This window comes from Rutilus rutilus (genome assembly GCF_951802725.1).
Source record: "Rutilus rutilus genome assembly, chromosome: 14".
Taxonomy (NCBI): domain Eukaryota; kingdom Metazoa; phylum Chordata; class Actinopteri; order Cypriniformes; family Leuciscidae; genus Rutilus; species Rutilus rutilus.
In genome coordinates this window covers 33,317,457-33,336,474 of record NC_140219.1, presented here as the reverse complement: position 1 = coordinate 33,336,474, position 19,018 = coordinate 33,317,457, and the positions used below count along the sequence as shown (strand labels likewise).

Below are 19,018 nucleotides of genomic sequence, written 5' to 3'. Positions count from 1 at the left end.
CGACGTGAATTCCCTGCTACTTGAAAACAAAGAAGAGCTGCTGCTGCTGGCGAACAGCGGTCTTTCCAATCGACTTTGGCCGTGACTCTGGAGGACTTGGAGTTAAGCTTTTCTTTGAGAAAAGAACAAAGAACGGCACTGAAGTCATTCTTAAAAAAGGAAGATGTGTTCGGAGTGTGTTCGACCGGACACGGCAAAAGTTTAATCTATCAACTAGTTCCGCTGGTGGGAAAACGCACTGGTTGGTTGTAGCGCTGTATCCTATTGCGTGCAGAGGGAATCTGAAAGACAGCCGTTCATCCCGGCCCTCGGATTGAGCCCTGCCAATGGTGTGTTCCCAGACCCAACATCTTGATGTGGGTCTGGCTTGTCAGGCTAGTCAAACATGCCTTTCTACCCAGATTTCACAGTTAATGGTTGTTTTTATGTTGTATTCCAACTGCAGGGGGAAAAACACTGCTTGTAAGCACCATGAAGCGGAAAGAGGAATTTAGCTTTGGGGAATGATACAACAGTTGACATTAAACAGCACAAGCTTAATGTAATGTTCACCCAGTCCACTCGAGGTTCCATATTCACGTTTGCATCCGGCGCAGGTACAAGTGTCCAATTTAGAGAGATGGCAGGGAACGCTATCTAGGTCATCACATGGAGAAGCTGTAAGCACACTTCACATGCTGTAGTGCACATTTGTGGCTGTCTCCTCAGATCTAAACCAGAGAGTTTGCTAGTTAAGATGGAGGTAATGATTTGTATATATTTCATGTTATTGAGAGGTTCATTATCCTTGCATCTAATCCTTTGTTCTGCTAAGCAGTATCCTATATAATCCACCACACAAATGGAGCAACTGGGCTGTAATATCAGAAACTCAGCACGTCAGTACGGCCTGAAACTGATTCTATAATGCCAGTCCTATTGAGAGCCATTAGATGAATGACTGCAAGAGGATACACTATTTGTCATGTAATAAATAATCTTTACATAATAGTATTTCTGAGAGGATGCTTTTAAAATGGGCTGGCTGCTCTGCTGTGAGTGATTATTTACGGCCAGTGTGTTTTTAAGGCTTGATAGGGCATGGTTTTGTCTTCATGTTAACGTTGTAAACTGGAAATTGTGTGCATTGGAAATTAGCTTTGAAGTCATCGATATAATAATGGATTAAAATGGACAGTGTACACTAATACTGCACATAAACAGGCACATACATTTTCAAATTATAGTCTTTCTCTTATGATAAAACAGACCAAAATAGTGATGACTCATCTTGCAGGCTTGTGTTTTTTTTTTTTTTTTTTTATCCAATAAAATGTTCTCTAGAATGAGAATGTTCCCGTCCCCTAAATTGAAAACACCATCTGTTTTCCTAAATCAGTAGGAAGTAGCTAGTGGTGGTTGGTCTGTCTTCAGTTGTGCTCTATTTCCTTTTCCAACCATCAAGTGGTTGCAAAAGAAGTTTGATTTGAATGTTTCTTTATTATTTTCATCCATGGCACAAGTCAAGCGTGATTTGATCGGCCCATGGCATTAACTCTTGGCTCTTGGCATTTTTAAGAAAGAAACAAACCTTTTTCAGTATATCAAATAATGACAAGTCCAAACTATTAAATCCACTTGCTATTTATTTTTAGATATAATAATCAACAAATCAAATTAAGTTAAATTGCACATGAGTTTTTATTTTTTATTTTTACATTTAATAACGACTAAAACTGAATTGTTTTCATGACAGATTCACTCAAACATGCATTAAATAACACATGCCTAATAGCAGTGTTCGAATTGTGTCAAAGCTCTTGGGGGGTCCCCAAAAAAAAAAAAAAAAAAAAAAACTAATAATATACATATTTTCATTTATTTATTTCATATAATACTATAATTTAATTTACTTAACTTTTAGTGTTTCAGAACATGTTTTTGCAGTTGAGCATTAACTCTGTGCATAATTGATGAACAAAGACTTTTCTCCACCCAAAATCTATGTAATAATCCGGGTTTTTCCTGGGTGCTAAAATCCCGATCATGTTTTTTAATAAGATAATTAAATGTGTATTTTTCGTAGACCATCATATAGCCTACTGAGTTTCCCACAGTATTTTTGTGGATTGAGCTCGGTACTTCTAGGGGGGTCCAGTGGCATGCCTCCCCGGAAGAAAATTTTGTACATTTTAAAGATAAATTCATTAATCTGGTGCACTTTGAGTCCCCCGAATCTGCTGTTAAAAATAAATAATCCACCCGCCAACCTCCCGAACCTATGATATTCTCTGATTTAGATATCTGCATCTGATCATCACATTTCAATTATTCAAATTCTCAGTGTTAAGCATGATAATATGATGAAATATCACACTGTAGGCTGATTTAAAATTAATTTTGTCAAAATTACATGTCCTAAACAGAGGCTTTACTCCCTTCAAACTTAAATTGTCAATGTTTCATTACATCACTGTTGGAAAACACTCTTATCAGAATAATTTTTTTAGCTTTATAAAGGGCATTTCTTTCCCTAATTTGTAGGCTACTCTCTATACTCCTTCCCTACTCTCAGGGAACTGAGGTTACGTTAGTAGCCTAACCGAGTAGGCCTACGTTATTTCTTATTTTATTTTTTTGATATTGAAAATTGTTTTAATCAGGGCATTTGTCCGGTTGGGCAAGTAGGCTACAATTCTCTTTCACTTGTCCCTTAAAAAACACACGCACGTGTCCCGGACAACCGTTAATGTCGAAATTCTATTCAGATCAGTAAATTACCAAACAATCATAAAAGAAAGAAATATTATCTTACTGTCATCGTGAGGTGAAAAAGAGGATCCACTCTGCCAGGCTCTCGTGAAAGTGCTTATCTATAGCACGAAATTTATTTCTCGTACCATTTATTCGCCAAAAATAGTTTTTGCGTGCATATGATACGCACTTTATGGCGTGTAATACGCACGTACTCCACACCCCTAATCCTACCCAAGGGGTTTGCAGTGTGTATCATTTACACGCAAAAAAAACCTATTTTTGGCATATAAATGGCACGATCAATAAAATGTATCTGTTTATAAATTTGAGCGTCTTTTCAGACGCAAATCTAATTTGAATTACTTTCTAATAGGAGCGGCAGCGAAATACTTTGATTAAAAAAATATATATATTACCTAATAAATTATGTTTCTATTATTTTAGTTTTAATGAAAAACCAAGGGGTTTTTCCCAGCATTTTTTTTGGGCCTTTTGGGGGGTCCCTTGATGCTTATGGGGGGTCCCGGACCCCCCCAGCCCCCCCTCAATTCGAACACTGCCTAATAGTAAAAACTATAATTAAAGTGTAATATATTTAGGCAAGTGCTCCAATATAGAGTTATTTTTCAAGCTAACCAACAAGCTTTGGAGTATGGCTTTTCTTAAGGTAAATGTAACATTATGTGACATTGTTTACAAGCTGTTTTATTGACGTGGTTACCTTCTGATGTTCATTCATGTTTATTTGGTGCCTTAACGAGTTGTAAAGAGTAAAAGATAATCAGTTCCCGTGCTACAGCCATCTGTCAGCACAAATTAAAGAGCACCAAAAACACATTTACAATGTTTGAATTTTGTGATAAAATTGAGAATTTGAAAGCTGAGACCGTTTCATATCGAATGCAACAAAGCACAAAGCTTATTGCAATTTTTGGATGACGTGTTTTGTTCATGCATCAACTTAAAACGGCATACCCTAAAAGATACATTTTGGGATTTTAGGAACAATATTGATTTAAAATTAGCATAAATTAAAATCCACCCAGCACTAACAGGAAATACATCAACACAGAAACAACAAATTGCACTAGTCAAACAATTTCAGTTCTTTCTGTTTTTACTGAGAAAACAGAGAAAATCTGGCAGTCTAACTGAGAAAGATATTACCCTATGGGGAGAAACGAGTTTAGCGTACAAATGTCCCATGCCCTTGAGCTAATTTGACATTTTCTGGACAGATGTTGTTCTGAAATGTTCTCTGATATGCTTGCAAAATGTTGACTTGAGCATTCAGCGAAAAAAAAAAAAAAAATAGCCTGCGGTACTCCGCCATTAGTATTTCCACTTTTTGTATGTTATTTTTTGGCTACAACTAGTGTGCACTTAACAGTTAAAGAAAGATTTATAAACGCCAAGGGGTGTCATTTTTATTGTGACTGGTAAAAGTGGAGAAGCAGCAGCATGACCAATCAATTTTTCTCAGTAACAGCAGTTGTCAAATTAGATTTGTGTTGTTAGAGCTGATTACAAGCACTCCTCATACAGATCTATAATGCTTTGTGCTCCGGGCAGGATTGAGCAGGATGGAGAGGGGGAGCGAGGGAGGAGGTGTTGTTGGGGATGCGTTCACCTGGGGCGGCAGTGATCAACTCAAGAGAGGGGTTTTGATCGATGTTGCTGAGGGGCAGAAATGCGATAAGTTCCACTGATAATTCTCTCTGCACGGGGTCTCAAGCCCCATTCATACAGAACGCTGTAAACAATGCTACTCAGTAACAGATTTTACTCAAGGCAAAAAACAACAGACATACAGTGGTGCTTGAAAGTTTGTGAGCCCCTTGCAGAATCTGTAAGAGGGATCATACGAAATGCATATTATTTTTTATTTAGCATTTTCCTGAATACAATATTTTACATAAAAGATGTTTGCATATCGTCCATAAGACAATAAAATATGACCCTGTTCACAAGTTTACGTACCCTTGATTATTAATGCTGTGTGTCATTACCTGGATGATCCACAACTTTTATTGTTGCTGTTGTGATGGTTGTTCTTGAGTCCTTTGTTTGACCTGATCAGTTAAACTGCCCAATGTTCTTCAGGAAAATCCTCCAGGTCCCGCAAATTCTTCAGTTGTCCAGCATATTTTGCATATTTAAACTATTTCCAGCAGTGACTGTATGATTTTGAGATCCAACTTTTCAGACTGAGGACAATTGAGGGGCTCAAACACAAATATTAAAAGGTTCAAACATTCACTGATGCTCCAGAAGGAAACACAATGTATTAAAGAGCATCAGCGTATGTTTGAACCTTTTTTAATAGATAATTCAAGAACAACCATCACAAAAAAAAAGCATTTTGTATTATCCCTCTTATTTTGTTAAAATTATTCCCATTTTCACAGATTCTGCAAGGGGTTCACAAACTTTCAAGCACCACTGTACTTAATGAGTGGTTCCTACTGTACAATGTATGTTCTTTCAATTGTACATTACATAAATATCAAACATTTTCATTCTGATTTAACAGCTGATTATTGGCATTCTGGTATTATCATGGTATTAAAACACCTGCCTGAAATGGCTAGTTTGTAGTATTGCCGTTATTACTGTGACTTTGCTATTTCACCATGTAACACATTTGCCCTCATGAAAAGCTGGCCAAGTCATTTTGCTCTGTCGAGAGGACGCTGTTTTTTGCTGCAAGAGCAAACAACATTGTATGGACTTCCAATAATGACACCATAGTTGCCATACATGTTTATATACTATATGTTTACAGCTGCTCATGAAGCCTTGGGAGCTGAAACATGATTATGGTGGGGGCTTGTACATTTTAAACACACGCTCTAAGCAGTTGACCAATCACAACAGACTGAGCCAGTGGACCAATCAGAGCAGACTAGGCTCTTCTGAAAGGAGGGGCTTTAAAGAGACAGGAACTAACACAGAGAGTGCAAAGAGCTGCTGCAGAAATGTACAGTATGAGGAAAATTATGTTTGAAACTTTAAATCATGTAAATGTATTCTAGCACACCCCAAAAATAAAAGTATGAACTTGTATATGAGCATAATATTGGGTACTAGAGTTTACCCCAGACTGTGCATGTTGCAAGGTACGCACTTACCCAGTTTTGGCAAAGTTTGTCCAGTAGGTCATGACAACTGCACTGAGCATGACATCATTTTTGGAGAAGTTGCAGGGGAAGAGGTCGGTCGGGCCAATCATGGGTATACCGAAGACGTAGGGCACCTCGTCTCCGTGGGCCGCGTCGGACCAGGCAGGCTTCATCAGGCTCTGACAGTGGTGGTAGAAGGCGTAGAAGTAGGTGGGTGACCCGTACCGAGCGTGAAGATCTGCCGTCACCACTGAGGGCTCCACCCACTGGTGATCAGTAAACAGCGCCACCAGAGTCTTGCGCCGCGTCTCAGGGTTGTCTCTGTCCGCCCAGTCTGTGTACATGAACTTAATGGTTTCTCGTAGAGTATCCTTTCCCTCTGGGTAACCATACAGACTGTCCACAAAGTCTGAGACAGAAAAGTCGAAATCATTGCCCGAGACACCGTCTTCAGAGTCCACAACGTTCTCCACAAAGCGCAGACCCTCACCCTGGTTGACACCCAGCATGATGTCATAGTTGAGAAACTCGCCCTGCTCCATCAGGATCTCAGGGTCATCGGGAATGACATCGCCGTCGATGACCGGGCCGAAGGCTACGTGGTATCTCGCCGGCTGGATGTCTTGTTCCACCAGTTCGCGAGCTGTCTTCTTTCTCAAGCAATCTACCATGTCCAAAGTGTCCAACACATTACAGCCCACTTTCTCTGCCAGCAGCCTTGTGTACTTAACGGGCTGGTAGTTGACGGCCCAGCTGGACAACGCTGAGCCGCTCTGGATTATGGCACGATGAAACAGTCCTGCAGCAAGAGGAGACAAAATTATGCATTTTAGACAAGGTTATATATCAGGAATCAATGATTAGAAAGAAGGGAAATAACTTTCTATGGGTACTCTAAATCACTTAGAATCAAGGACAGAATAGTGTTATCATGGGAATATGTACATTAATGTCTTAAAAATAAACCAAATCATCTGAAAAAGGCTATAGAAGGCAAAATTACACTTCCCTTTTTTGTTTCTAGCTAACACTAAGCTTGCCTGCTAGCTTAGTGCTAACTGATTACCTTGCTGAAAATCAGTCTAAGCTGGTTGGCTGGTCTTATAGTAACTGGACTCCCAGTCTGACCATTTGAAAAATATCCAATACCCCACTAAAAGCAGCCAACAGTCCAACCTGACCAGACTGGGAGACCAGCTAAGACCAGCCAACCAGCTTAAGCCAGTTTTAACCGTCTCCAAAACGGTATTTAATATTAAGATGTACCAGTAAAACAGTAAAATCACCTCCTGTCTGTGAAGAAAGCAGGCTACAAAAAACAGGGTGTAAAAAGATAAAGTACTGCTACAACAAGCTACCACGATAGAGCTGCATGATAAATCGTTAAAAGATCGCAATCTCGATTTAAACACCCACGCGACCTAATTCCTAAATGTCTATTAAACCTTTGACAAAATCACACCGGAACATTCAGACCCGTGTTTGTGCTGCCGCTGATCCAGAGAGAGCAGTTGTCATGTATCGGTGTGAAACAGCTTCACAAACATCCCTTTCACACAGTTTCGTTATTTATATTACAAATATTCACATTATTACAGAAGAACTAGGATAAAAGATTATAGTTCTGATAAAAACTGATGTCTATGGTAGAGATCAAAAGAGGAAATTGCCATGAGAAAGTAACGTGGCATTTCAAATCACGATTGTATCAAAGACATCGTTATACCAGTAGGTGGCGACAAGTGACTGTTAAAATTTATTTCTTGAATCATTCAAGAGATTTGTTCAAAAATTTGAATTCATCCAGTAATGAAACAAGTGAAGTATTTATGGGTGAGTCATTGAATCATTCATTCAAACCAAGTTTTTGAAATAATTCAGATTAATTAAACATTTCAAAACAACATTTTGACAGAACCTCTATAGTGATCACTATACAGCATTCACTATAAGAAACTATCAAATTAGTGAGGGATTTCAGATATAGCAAACGTCCATCCACCAATCAGATTTATTTAGCTCAGTTACTTATATTTATGGTTAACATGGCGAAATAACGTCTTTAATGAACTTTACTGTTCAAATCTGTGACGTGTTCTTGCAATCAAAAACAAATCAAAGCACAGAAGAAAACTCAAAGCACAGGTGTTGAGAATATATTTAAACTTGACACTGCGTCACACAAATGATTTACTTTTAGCTTCTGACCAAGGCTGTATCTCAATACTAGTTTTACTTGATCTTAGTGCTGCGTTCGATACTATAGATCACACAATACTCTTAGATCGATTACAAAATTATACTGGTGTTCAAGGACAAGCATTGAGCTGGTTCAGATCATACTTATCTGACCGCTACCATTTTGTCTATTTAAATGAAGAAACATCGATCATAACTCCAGTAAACTATGGAGTGCCGCAAGGATCTGTGTTAGGCCCTCTGTTATTCTCAATATATATGCTGCCACTTGGTAATATTATAAGGAAACATGGAATTAGTTTCCATTGTTATGCTGATGACACTCAAATCTATATTTCATCACAGCCAGATGAAAACGCTAAATTATCCAAATTGACAGAGTGTGTTAAAGATATAAAAGATTGGATGACGCGCAATTTTCTTTTATTAAATCCAGACAAGACAGCGGTACTAATCATCGGTTCAACAAACCGCCCACAAAACCTCTCACAATACAACTTTAACATAGTAGGATGTCCTGTTACTTTATCCTCTACAGTAAAAGACCTGGGTGTTATACTAGACTGCAAACTGAAAATCATATTTCATATGTTACAAGAACAGCCTTTTTCCACCTTAGAAACATTGCTAAGCTACGTAACATGCTATCAGTTTCTGATGCAGAAAAATTTGTTCATGCATTCATGACCTCGAGACTAGATTACTGTAATGCTTTATTAGCTGGTTGTCCTGCATCCTCAATAAACAAGCTACAGTTAGTCCAAAATGCCGCCGCTAGAGTTCTTACTAGATCAAGAAAATATGATCATATAACACCAATTTTATCATCACTACACTGGTTACCTATAAAGTTCAGTATTAATTACAAGGTATTGCTACTGACTTATAAAGCCCTAAACGGCTTAGCTCCAGTCTATTTAACGGATCTTCTATCGCCCTATAATCCATCGCACTCTCTAAGATCACTAAATTCAAGGCTTTTGGTCATACCTAGGATTTCTAGGTCCACCAAAGGAGGGAGAGCATTTTCACATTTGGCTCCAAAACTCTGGAATAGCCTTCCTGATACTGTTCGTTGCTCAGACTCGCTCTCCCAGTTTAAAACTAGATTAAAGACGCATCTCTTCAGCCAGGCATTCATATAATACTTTTAATCTTACAGTTAAATCTGACCTCTAGTTCATAAACGCCAGAGGAGAACTGGCTCCCGACTGAGCCTGGGTTCTCTCAAGTTTTTTTTTTTCTCCATTAGGTCACCTGATGGAGTTTTTCGGTTCCTTGCCACTGTTGCCTTTGGCTTGCTCAGTTGGGGATATTTGGGGATATTTAATTTAATTAATCAATCAACAATACTATTGATCAGCATTACCAAACGTGGACGTTTTCCACTAGAAACAAACATTGATGTATTATTTTAATTTAATACTGTGAAGCTGCTTTGATACAATCTGTATTGTGAAAAGCACTATACAAATATACTTGACTTGACTTGACTTGACTTGCGTCTTAAAATACAATGCTAGCAAGAGCAAGACGCAACACATTGACCAAAGACATCAGTCGGACTCATACATACAAAGACCATTAATAAAAAAAATAGTGCAGATGAAAGAATGTGTTTTGTACAAATGCCACTTAACTCTATAAAACATTTTTTTAAACAAAATGGATTGCTGTGGACTTTGGGCCAGTGCTGTTTTACTGATTGATTTGTCTGCCACAACAATGTCTTCACTTAGGATCTTTTCTAGCAAATATTGATATATGAGTTTATTTGTGATTAATTTGATTAATTAACCAGTATTCCATGTATGTAAATCAATATAATGTAATCGATTGACAACCTTATTATGAAGTCACATTTAAAAAAGACGAGAAGCCTTGTGTTATTATCTGGAGATGGTGAACATCTAGAGAGTGTGACCCTTTAATTAAAATACTTTAATAACCAGCTTAAAGGTCTAAATATTTTCCCAGAGTTTGTTTGCATTGATCTCAGATAATCACGCCTGCCAAAGCAACACAGAAATGCAGAATATGATTAAAACTAATCATTACACAAACATGGGCACAGATGGCCATGGGCCGAGGAATGCAACACAATTTCATCCACTCCGCTGAAACGTTCACAGCTATAATCTAACGCCCACATTTGTGTCTAGATGTGTATCTGAATGTGCTGAGATCCACAACTCGCTATTTAACCAAACAAGTCAATACCCGAACCTTTCAACGAATCCTCTACTCTCTAAAGCTTAGATCAGCGATAAGCACATGCTAACGGGATCTAATTCCTCAACTACACTTAGACTCCTACTCCTTCTTTATCAACAACAAAGAAGCCCGGGCTCAGCAGTGCGTAGGTAGCATAACGTACCACACATCCCAGCAGCGAGAACGCTTTTGGCCTCACTCCCACCTTTATGACCGCTCAATATTACTATTACCACCCCTCTGCAGTGAAACACACCGCAGCTAGAGACTCAAGTGAGCTAGCATGTACATACAATTGTTCAATGATCATGAATGATAAAATAATCAGGAGATATATTCAGGCTAGTACTTTTTCTCCTTTGTGCTCGTACCAGGTTTGCTTCTCTTTAGACTTCCTGCATCACCCCTCCTCCGGGCACTTTTTTTTACCTGACTACACAAATTGATTCGCAGCGAGGCTTTTCTTTGTTGGCCCACTGCACACTAAGGAAATTTACCCACTACTTAGGTTTCCTCATTTCGCCAAAGATAACTTTCTGGAGGCCAAGCGATGAAGAGAGTCCGAGGCAGTTCAAATAGCCAGGACTCGCACCTTGCAGATGGGCAGGCTGTGATATTTCCAATCCAACTAACCTGCGTAACCTTTAATTTCTTTGCAATTGCTCTTCAGTTGAAGAGGTTGGGGAAATGTGCTGGTGGTGTGCTGTCAGATGCAGTGCTGGTATACTGTTAACACCTGACACATGTGTATTTGTGTGCGTGGCTGTGAATAGCAGAGCTCAGGACAGGACAGTGGCCAGACTCCCAGGGCGAGGGAGCAGATGTCAAGGATATCGACTCTCTCTCTTTCTCTCTCTCTCTCTCTCTCTCTCTCTCTCTCTCTCTCTCTCTCTCTCTCTCTCTCTCTCTCTCTCTCTCTCTCTCTCTCTCTCTCTCTCTCTCTCTCTCTCTCTCTCTCTCTCTCTCTCTCTCTCTCTCTCTTCACAGCATTCACAGGGTGGCTGTGGGATGAAAGATGGCCACCTGGGGCTCGGCAAGCCAAGACTCTATCTGTGCACTTCCACTCGTCCCAAATGCGTAGCTTTTCTGAGCTCTCAACACGCAGTACGTTATTAGGCTAGCAACATATGAATACTGTAAACATATACTGATGTTAAGTATGCAACACAAATGTATTTGTCCAAACCACACTGAACCCCAATGACTTTCATTATATGAAAAAAAGAGACTTTTTTTTTTTATGAAAGAAAGTCATACACAGTCTGGATTGGCATGAGGGTGAGCAAATGATGACAGAATTTCCTCTTTTGGGTGAACTATCCTTTTAATGTGTGCTTGTGTTTCTGTGGTGATGACAACCTTCAGCACACAAGGGGGCGATAGAGTTTCCTTCAAATGTCTGTGCCAAACCTGGGGACTATACCACAGAGCCGGTGTCGGTGGCAAGTCAGGTATGTTTCAGTTTAATTTGTTCCTACCCTGAGGTTTAGATAGTGGTTTGGCTTTTAGCGATGTTCGGTGCCATAGAAACTGTGAGCAAAGCCACATATCTCTGAATAAAGTCACTCCCTCTATTTCTCTGCCACCAAATTAAAGGTCACACTACATATTAACAGATTTTTAGAGACAAAATCGTCAGGCATTTAGCGAAGATTATTTATTATAATTATTGTATGTAATTTCTATATTATGTATATAATTATTATGCTAATAAATAATATATTGGACATTACAACTGAGCAATTTTAGTTGGACAATTAAGTATTTAGTTGAAATGTATATATATATATATGCTTTAGAATCAATAGAAAAAGCTTTAAGCTATGTTCAAATCTCTGTATATCTACTATCAACCATATTTACTAACTTTCACTTGCACTGATATAGCAAGATATTTTCTTCTCGCTGCGTAAATACATTTATATACTCCATATCCTTCATAATCATCACAATCACCATGCAATCAAAATGGACAATTCTTGTTTTTTTAATGGAATATGCCTATTGCAGTGTTTATAATAAATGATTTAACAGTGCACGTCATGATTTTTATTAGTCACCTGATCTTGAATCAGAATAACTTCCCCTGCCTCTTGCAGCATCTCTTCTCTTTTCTGATGACGAGGGCGGGCTGGATATATATCACATTATATCCACCAATAGCAAATTCACTTGGCTAAACGGCACGATAGTGAAGACTAGCACAACATTCCTTTCATTAAGTTTGAGACCTTACCAGCCATCACAGAAACACCACAGCATCTCAACATGGAGGAAATCTAGTTCGTTGGATGACTAGCGTTTATGCACAACAGATCTTGTTTTATGTTGTTGTTGCACAATCACTTAACTTTATATCACTCCTCCTTTAGCACATCCTCTGATCAGCCAGATGGTGGAAGGCTAAAAACAGCAAACAATATCCGACGTTTGATTGTACTGCTGACATGCTGCATTCGTTCCAGGGCGAGGAGAGAAACATGAGTAACACGAGCATGTATTACTATTGTTAGCGATTCAATCTGGGCCACACATACTGTCAGACTGCTAATAAATATGCTGTACAATTCTGTCTCGGTGGCTGATCCTAGATCAGCAGAAGGGTCAACACGGTGAATCATGTGCTGGATTCAAGAAATTATTTCAGGTGAAAGGTCACCATATTCTAGGTTCTTGTGCGGACAAAAAGATAGTTGGGTTCTTGCTTATACTGGCAAAAAAGTTAATTGTGCTAATCATTTTGTGCTTACTTTTATACTTTGACATCAATTTTTGTTGTCACAGATGTTGCATTTATGTCCTATTCCAACAAGTCCAACATTTGGTGCAGATCGGCAACTCAACACATCAGCAAACTGATTACAGGCATAATTAGGTCTCCCTAGTGGCGTCCTGAACCGTTAGCATTGCACATCATATTTGTGTTAGCCCTGTACAGGCGACGGATAAAGGCAATTCTGTCTAACTACACTTAACACCAGAGCAGAGCACCTGAACTACGATCAGTCAGGGAGAGGCTCCGGTGGCAGATTGAGGTCATGGTGAATTATGATAGGAGTTGGAGGTAATCACTCATTTGGCCTCGCTAAAACACGCTGCTTTGCTGTGCTTTCGACCTCAGCTGCCACTGTTCTCAAGACAGCGGTGAAACGGCAGCACAGAACATGCTCGGGCTGCTGGGGATTATTCACTTCAGGTACAAACCCGTGACCACTGACCTTGCGGAACGACGAGCGCCTGACTTTTCCGACGTTTTTTTAGCGTCAACGATAACAACCAACCCTCAGATAATCATTACTGCACTCATGAGACAGGTCACTCAGAATTCAATACATTTCCAGCATGGACTACCTCCAATTTATAAGCAAAGAAAGGTTGAGGGGAATCTTTATTTTACACAGTTCATTACGACGTGACCTAACCAGACGTAATGCAATAAAGGGTAATTCCTATTCCTATATCCAAAACGCGTAATTCCTATTTCTGTGACGTTTTGTAGCTCCGCAGTGAAATCCCAATCCAGTTGTGGCGTTGTATATGACATCACATATGTTCTGACTGGCTGTGATTGTACGACATTTTCATTTTCATTGTGGCAAACATTGCATAGCTCTTGTCTAGGCCATGGTGTAAAACTGTTGATCCTTTAGTGTAACAGTATGCTGATTTTAGATTTGCTCAATTCTACTAAATTAAAATTAAAATGATCATTACAGTGTAAGGGTCAATGACAAAATAAGTGTCCACAATAAAAAAAAAAGAAAAAAAAAGAGTTATACACAATAGCCAGGCACTCTTTTGTGTTCACATTGGTCATTAATATATATTAAACAGATGAAGATCTATACACATATTAATCATTATTTTCGAAAATGCTCAATGTTAAACATGAATTTATAAATTTCATTAAGTTTTTGAGTTGCGTTAAAATGATATTTTACAACTTGAGCTAACCTTGCCTTACAAAGCCCCTAAAGTGACATGGTAATGGGAAAAATATGAGATGGAAGGGAAAAAAATATTTCCATGCTTTTACGTTCTCTTGCAAAAGATTTGTGTTCTATCCAGAAACTTTGCGTTCGCTGGCAAAGAACTCAAAAGGTTTGCGAGCGAACGCAAAGTTTCTCAGGGAAATGTAAAACTTTTGCGAGAGAATGCAAAAGTATTGACTTATTATTATTTTTTGCTCCCATCTCTTATTGGCCAGACAAAGATGATCGATCGATCGAGAGATGGGAGCAAAAAATAATAATAAGTCAATACTTTTGCATTCTCTCGCAAAAGTTTTACATTTCCCTGAGAAACTTTGCGTTCTCAGGGAAATGGATCTAACCAGACGGATCCATCCATCCATCCATCCATCCATCCATCCATCCATCCATCCATCCATCCATCCATCCATCCATCCATCCATCCATCCATCCATCCATCCATCCATCCATCCATCCATCCATCCATCCATCCATCCATCCATCCATCCATCCATCCATCCATCCATCCATCCATCCATCCATCCATCCATCCATCCATCCATCCATCCATCCATCCATCCATCCATCCATCCATCCATCCATCCATCCATCCATCCATCCATCCATCCATCCATCCATCCATCCATCCATCCATCCATCCATCCATCCATCCATCCATCCATCCATCCATCCATCCATCCATCCATCCATCCTGGCTGGACTATTGCTCTTTCTCATCTCTCATCATAAGCCCCACTTTCATATCCATTGGCTGTTACACACACACACACACACACACACACACACACACTGATTATGTGTTTTAGCCCGTCTGTGCTCTGGGCTCATTCTCCTGAGCCGTCTCTCCAGCACAGCTAAAAATCCCTCCCAACCATCAAATCCCTCTCGTCTCTCTATAGCCTCTGTAAAGTGGGATCCCTCGGCGGGACAGCCTCTGGTTATGCCCAGCATGTCATTACCGCCTCCCCTTCTCTTCTTTTCTTGCCGTGCCACTACAGCGCTCAGATGGATTTTACATAACAGACCGCAAGAGCAGAGTCGTACTCATCAACACAGTTTACTGTCACCACGTCACACGCGAGAGATGCGGCAAGTCCTACAAGTGACAATCCCTCTTTATTCCCGCTCATTTCTCTGACTCAGAACCGTCCGTAGCCATAGCTACAACACACGCGACAGCAACGTGTGGAACGCAGCAGCTGAGGTTTTGTGGAGTTCATTTTCTGAGGCAGCCAAGTGATGCCTATAATGCAACAAACTGCCTCCAGGGTCAGGCCGATTTCTGAAATACCATAATGCCCTTGTTTTCCTCACGATAGCAAGACGTTGTATAGATTAGGAGAGCTGGCTGGCTGCAAATCAATTCCATTGCAATCACAAGGGCCAAATAGCATTTTACTGTTTTTTTTACATTGGCAGTGCTATAGAATATTACTTATGCAATCTCATCTGGGATCTGGGCTGCAGTGTGTGTGTGTGTGTGAAATGAGCTAGGGGATTATGTAGCGTCTGAAGCCGCATGCTATCAGCAGACTCTTTCATAAACAATTGAACATGACATCAGATGCTTCAAACGGGTCGCTAAACACACGCTACTGCTGGATCAACTCACACGTGCCAGAGACATTTGCTCATTGCATAGTACCTGTTACACATCAGCGAGATCAGAGAGTCAAACAATACCAACACAGACTGGCCCATGTGTCTTCCACCAAATTTAATTAGAGAAAACATCTGCAAACCCAGAGGAAAAATACTGTAGGCTAAATAGAAATAAACACAGTGCAACACTTAAAGACATAGAGTAAGATTTGTTTTCCGAAACATGCCTAAGCGAAGCTGCAGTGTAACAGCTCACAGATTCACACTTTCACACTGAGAGTACGTAACAAGCTTGATTTGCATTTACATTTAATGCATTTGGCAGATGCTTTTATCCAAAGCGACTTACACTGCATTTCAAAGTACACATATGTGACCCTGGATCACAAAACCAGTCATAAGTCGCACGGGTATATTTGTGGCAATAGTCAAAATTATCGATTTTTCTTTTATGCCAAAAACCATTAGGATATTAAGTAAAGATCATGTTCCATGAAGATATTTTGTAAATTTCCTACTGTAAATATATAAAACATTTATTTTTGTGTGCGAACATAAATGAACAACTTTAAAGGCGATTTTCTCAATGTTTTGATTTTTTTGCACCCTCAGATTCCAGATTTTCAAATAGTTGTATCTCGACCAAATATTGTCATATCCTAACAAACCATACATCAATGGAAAGCTTATTTATTCAGTTTTCAGATGATGTATAAATCTCAATTTCAGAAAAATTACCCATGTGACTGGTTTTGTGGTCCATGGTTCTTGCCATCAGTTCTTGCATTTCCTGGGAATCGAACCCATGACCTTAGCATTGCAAGCACCAACACTCTACTGTATGAGCTACAGGAAAGGTTAAATAATTATTAATAATAATAATAATATGTCAGTATTGATAAGAGCCAATAATTCTACAACTTTAAATGATCAAGAGTTTTGGGGGTATTTACATTTTTTTATAAATACAAACTTGATATACATATAAGGAGGGGCATCACATTTACATCCAAATGTTAATTAATCTACATGGAATGAAACCCAAACCTCAAAGTTTAGCTCCGAACTGAACAGCTGTTAGACGCCTGGATTCAGTGCAACGCTTGGCAAAAACTGACCGGACGTTATAATACGCTGAAGCGCTTCTGTTACACAGCACCATGAAGTCTGTAACCTGTTATATGCATAAGGGTGCCTACATCAACATGCACTTCTGTACTGAGGATAACTAAATAAATGTAGCTGAGATCATTTTAATGAGAAATGTTGTGGCTCATATTGATTCTCTGATATTGATTGTGTGCCTCAGTGTGATCCCTTTAAAAAAAAAAAGCATATCTTTAAAAAGAGAAACTATTATAGAAATAATATACTTATAAATATACACTCACCTAAAGGATTATTAGGAACACAGGTCTGTTCAATTTCTCATTAATGCAATTATCTAATCAACCAATCACATGGCAGTTGCTTCAATGCATTTAGGGGTGTGGTCCTGGTCAAGACAATCTCCTGAACTCCAAACTGAATGTCAGAATGGGAAAGAAAGGTGATTTAAGCAATTTTGAGCGTGGCATGGTTGTTGGTGCCAGACGGGCCGGTCTGAGTATTTCACTATTTGCTCAGTTACTGGGATTTTCACGCGCAACCATTTCTAGGGTTTACAAAGAATGGTGTGAAAAGGGAAAAACATCCAGTATGCGGCAGTCCTGTGGGCGAAAATGCCTTGTTGATGCTAGAGGTCAGAGGAGAATGGGCCGACTGATTCAAGCTGATAGAAGAGCAACTTTGACTGAAATAACCACTCGTTACAACCGAGGTATGCAGCAAAGCATTTGTGAAGCCACAACACGCACAACCTTGAGGCGGATGGGCTACAACAGCAGAAAACCCCACCGGGTACCACTCATCTCCACTACAAATAGGAAAAAGAGGCTACAATTTGCACAAGCTCACCAAAATTGGACAGTTGAAGACTGGAAAAATGTTGCCTGGTCTGATGAGACATTCAGATGGTAGAGTCAGAATTTGGCGTAAACAGAATGAGAACATGGATCCATCATGCCTTGTTACCACTGTGCAGGCTGGTGGTGGTGGTGTAATGGTGTGGGGGATGTTTTCTTGGCACACTTTAGGCCCCTTAGTGCCAATTGGGCATCGTTTAAATGCCACGGCCTACCTGAGCATTGTTTCTGACCATGTCCATCCCTTTATGACCACCATGTACCCATCCTCTGATGGCTACTTCCAGCAGGATAATGCACCATGTCACAAAGCTCGAATCATTTCAAATTGGTTTCTTGAACATGACAATGAGTTCACTGTACTAAAATGGCCCCCACAGTCACCAGATCTCAACCCAATAGAGCATCTTTGGGATGAGGTGGAACGGGAGCTTCGTGCCCTGGATGTGCATCCCACAAATCTCCATCAACTGCAAGATGCTATCCTATCAATATGGGCCAACATTTCTAAAGAATGCTTTCAGCACCTTGTTGAATCAATGCCACGTAGAATTAAGGCAGTTCTGAAGGCGAAAGGGGGTCAAACACAGTATTAGTATGGTGTTCCTAATAATCCTTTCGGTGAGTGTATATACTTGAGTGTGAATGTTTTCAGACACTTGCTTTCTTGGTAATTGCAATTAAATAAAAGTGGATTATAATTTAAATCCATATTAAATACTTTTGAGTGCTTAATTTGACCCACTTAACTGACTTAAACCTAGTGCTGGTTCTACTTCTGGGGGTCCTAAGCAAAACTTTTAAGGGGCTCCTCACTGCGTTCATGAAAACCCCAAAATTACCCACAACCCCATAATCTTTCAGAGCGGTTTCCCTGTCAACAAACAAAAGGACAAATGCAATAGAAAAAAATATATATACAAATGAAATAAATAATTTAGCCTACTACTAATAATAGCATTCTATACAGAAATTTAATGAAGTAAGAAAATGTAAAAATAAAATGAATTAAATAAACATTTATTCTTCTTAAAGATACTAAAGTTATTCAGCCAGGAGCAGTGAGTGATTTCCTCTTTGTGTTTGTTTGATTAGCATTAATGGCAGACGGCAGCAGGTTTATGAGGCTGCTGTCACTTTAAGACCAAACGCATGGATCTTAAACATTGACAAGCATTCGATTACTTTC

At 39.4% G+C, this 19,018-nt stretch overlaps 1 protein-coding gene across 2 annotated transcripts in view; it reads right to left on the bottom strand.

Annotated features, from left to right (window-relative positions):
- Window positions 1–19,018, bottom strand: part of nlgn3a (neuroligin 3a) — a 212,715-nt gene that overhangs the window by 14,484 nt on the left and 179,213 nt on the right. For both annotated transcript variants that reach the window (XM_084430000.1, XM_084430001.1), the window contains one exon: window positions 5,868–6,657. In XM_084430000.1, the coding sequence (XP_084286126.1) occupies window positions 5,868–6,657 (790 nt within the window). The remainder of the gene's footprint in view (window positions 1–5,867; window positions 6,658–19,018) is intronic.